This window comes from Neophocaena asiaeorientalis, unplaced genomic scaffold (assembly GCF_003031525.2).
Source record: "Neophocaena asiaeorientalis asiaeorientalis breed wild unplaced genomic scaffold, Neophocaena_asiaeorientalis_V1.1 scaffold78, whole genome shotgun sequence".
Classification (NCBI taxonomy): domain Eukaryota; kingdom Metazoa; phylum Chordata; class Mammalia; order Artiodactyla; family Phocoenidae; genus Neophocaena; species Neophocaena asiaeorientalis.
This window is the reverse complement of record NW_020175018.1, coordinates 14,827,208-14,830,182: the sequence shown is the minus strand read 5'-3', so window position 1 is coordinate 14,830,182 and position 2,975 is coordinate 14,827,208. Positions and strand designations below refer to the sequence as shown.

Below are 2,975 nucleotides of genomic sequence, written 5' to 3'. Positions count from 1 at the left end.
TACATACAATGATTTTTTTCTCAGTGCATTTCTGGAAATGATACAATAAAGCATTTTTTTTTTCCTCTTAGGAAAAATACTGTGGTTGATGGCTGCATTCCTGTCCATTAAATGCATCCAATAGGTCTGAGACCTGATCAAAAATAGTTATAAAGATGAAGTAAAGTAAGAATAAACCTCATAGATAAAAGATTAAAAAAAAATTTTAAGATTAAAAGTTTATCTTCCAAATTTTATGAAATAAACATTAATGTACCACACACATTGATTATACTATGGTCCTATAAAATGTTTTTCTTTTCCTTCACTCTTTTATTGTAGTAAAATATATATAACATAGTATTAATCATTTTAACCATTTGTAAATACACACTTCAGTGGTATTAAACACACTCACAATGTTGTGTAACCACCACAGATGTCTACACCCCAAACCTTTTCATCATCCCCAATAAGAACTCCCGTGAAACCACAGTGCTTCCTTCCCCAGCCCCTGCTAACCTCTACTTTACTTTCCGTCTGTATGAATTTGCCTATTCTAGGTGCCTCACGTAAGTGGAATCATGACAACATCCATCCTTCTGCACCTGGCTTATTTTACCAAGCATAACGCTGGCAGGGCCCATCCTTGCTGCAGCCGAAATACATCAAGAATGTATTTCGATCCCATTCTACCTCATCAGTAAAACAGGCTTAGGAGTTTGATACTATCACAACATAGGTCACCACGAAAACCTGGACTTGGGTCTTCATCTGGGCAGTGGGGTGCGCTCTGAAGCACAACCCCCGACCAGGGGGAATGGCCCCATTCCCTGAAATGCGTGCAGCTGGCGCTCCTCACTACAGCTGGCTGTCCCACTCCTTTCTCACAGCCACCCTGGGAAGCCAGTGTGCTCGGAGGGTTTTGCAGCTGAGCTAAGAGTTAAATAACTTGCTCAAGGTTAAAGAGCTAACAGAAGCGTGCCCTACAACCTTAAACTTGCCTACTAACCTGTAACTCAAGCATACCTCTATACTGCCTCCTCCCATGCGGGAGCTGAAATCACCGCGCACACCTCGAAAATCAGCTTGGTCTTTTTCTCGGATGATCTCTAATACCATTTCTCTTGCTTGCTGCAAAAACACAGATAAAAGGCATTAAGGGAAACAAAATCCTGAAAAAAGACATGACACCAGGTGAAAGATCAAACCCTCTTAAACTGGGCTTAAAGCCTCAGGAGGTGCTCAGCCGTGGGAGAACTCACTATATTACGTTACTATTGTTACATGGGACACGGGCAGGCTGCTACTGAGCAGTATATCATGTATATCACATCTTAAATGACGTGTTCCTTACACTGTCCAAAATGTCCACACAGATAAGGGTTCACAGTCTAAGCCACAGCTGGGTCAGCACATTGGTGCTGGGTCAGAACTTGATGGTCGCTCCACCGTATTTCTGACGTGCCATTTCTTTCTAGTGGGCAAGGGTGGGGTCTGAGAGCTCTGACAGTGGGCAGTTTCCATGGGAAGGAAGACAGTAACAACGCATCCCATGGCAGAGAAGCTCCAGGGAGGGAAAGGGAAAAGGCCAGCCTGGGAGCCCAAAAATACCTCCTGGCACTGAGAGCTCGAACGTCTTACCAACTGGCAAGAACCTCCCTCAACACCTGACTGTCTCTAAGGCGCATTCAGTGTCCTCACCCCCAAGGACGCACCTGAGTGCGCCCAATCCGCCCCTGCCAGCACTGGCCCCGCAGGAGCCGTGCTAAGGAGCAACCGTGCACAACTCAAGGTCATGTGAGAACTGAAACTGAGTCCCAGTTCTGGAAAAATCAAACCAAATGAGAACAAGAAAACCCAAAACAGCAACGTCTCATGACGTCTGTAGAAACTGGAACATGGACTGACTATAATATGATGTTATGGGATTACCGTTATTTTCTTAGGCCTGGTTTTATAGAAGCAAGTTTTATTCTTAGGAGATACATACTGCAGGATTTGGAGGTAAAAACTCACAGTATCTGCCACTTACTTACAGATGGTAAAGCAAAAAAATAAAACATAAAGACACAAACAAAACAGTAAGTAGGTTGAGGGGATTCAGATGTTCGCTGCACTATCTTTTCAACTTTTCTCTATATTTGAAGTTTTTCAAAATAAAAAGTTGGGAAGAGGGGAAAAAAAAAGAAACCCAAAGAACAATATACCCTAAATACAGCAGACAGCTTCTTCATAATAAAAAACATGGAATACACAGTTTTAAAATAAAAAAAATACCGAAAACCTTTCTTTATAATAATTTTCCTGCAAATTCATGAAACATCAATGAAATAAGCTCTTTGCCCAGGTATTTTTTCTACAAAAGACAAAGCCAAACGTTCCACTGGAGAAGGCAGGAGTGGAGGGCTTCTGGGAGGCAGGCTTTCTGTGTCCAGCCAGCTCTCCCCTCTGTCCAAAGAGCTCTACGACACACAGCAGAGGAGTCCCACGCTGGACTGTATGAGCCGAGTGAGGAAGATTAGGTGCAGTCTGTTTTTTTTTTTTTTTTTTTATTAAAGCCCACCTGTTTACATCTAAAGAGGTTAGAAACTCTGGGGGACCTGACAGGGCAGTAGATAGTGAAGGGCTGCATTGCTGACGGGAACCTAAGCAAAGCAGCCACTGTAATCACCGGCCCTCAAACCTGTTTTAAAATCATTACTTTACATATAGAAACCTTGACCAAAAAAGAACTACCAGTGATATCATTTGAGTTCAGCTGAACGACAGCATTAAGAACTACAGGAGGGGCTTCCCTGGTGGCGCAGTGGTTGAGAGTCTGCCTGCCGATGCAGGGGACACGGGTTCGTGCCCCGGTCCGGGAAGATCCCACATGCCATGGAGCGGCTGGGCCCGTGAGCCGTGGCCGCTGAGCCTGCGCGTCCGGAGCCTGTGCTCCGCAACGGGAGAGGTCACAACAGTGAGAGGCCCGCATACCGCGGAAAAAAAAAAAA

The 2,975-nt window shown here is 44.3% G+C and overlaps 1 protein-coding gene across 1 annotated transcript in view; it reads right to left on the bottom strand.

The window, feature by feature from the left end:
- FUBP3 (far upstream element binding protein 3) overlaps nucleotides 1–2,975 on the bottom strand; it is a 49,647-nt gene that overhangs the window by 15,132 nt on the left and 31,540 nt on the right. Inside the window, exon 9 of the mRNA XM_024762218.1 lies at nucleotides 1,009–1,113. Within this exon, the coding sequence (XP_024617986.1) occupies nucleotides 1,009–1,113 (105 nt within the window). The remainder of the gene's footprint in view (nucleotides 1–1,008; nucleotides 1,114–2,975) is intronic.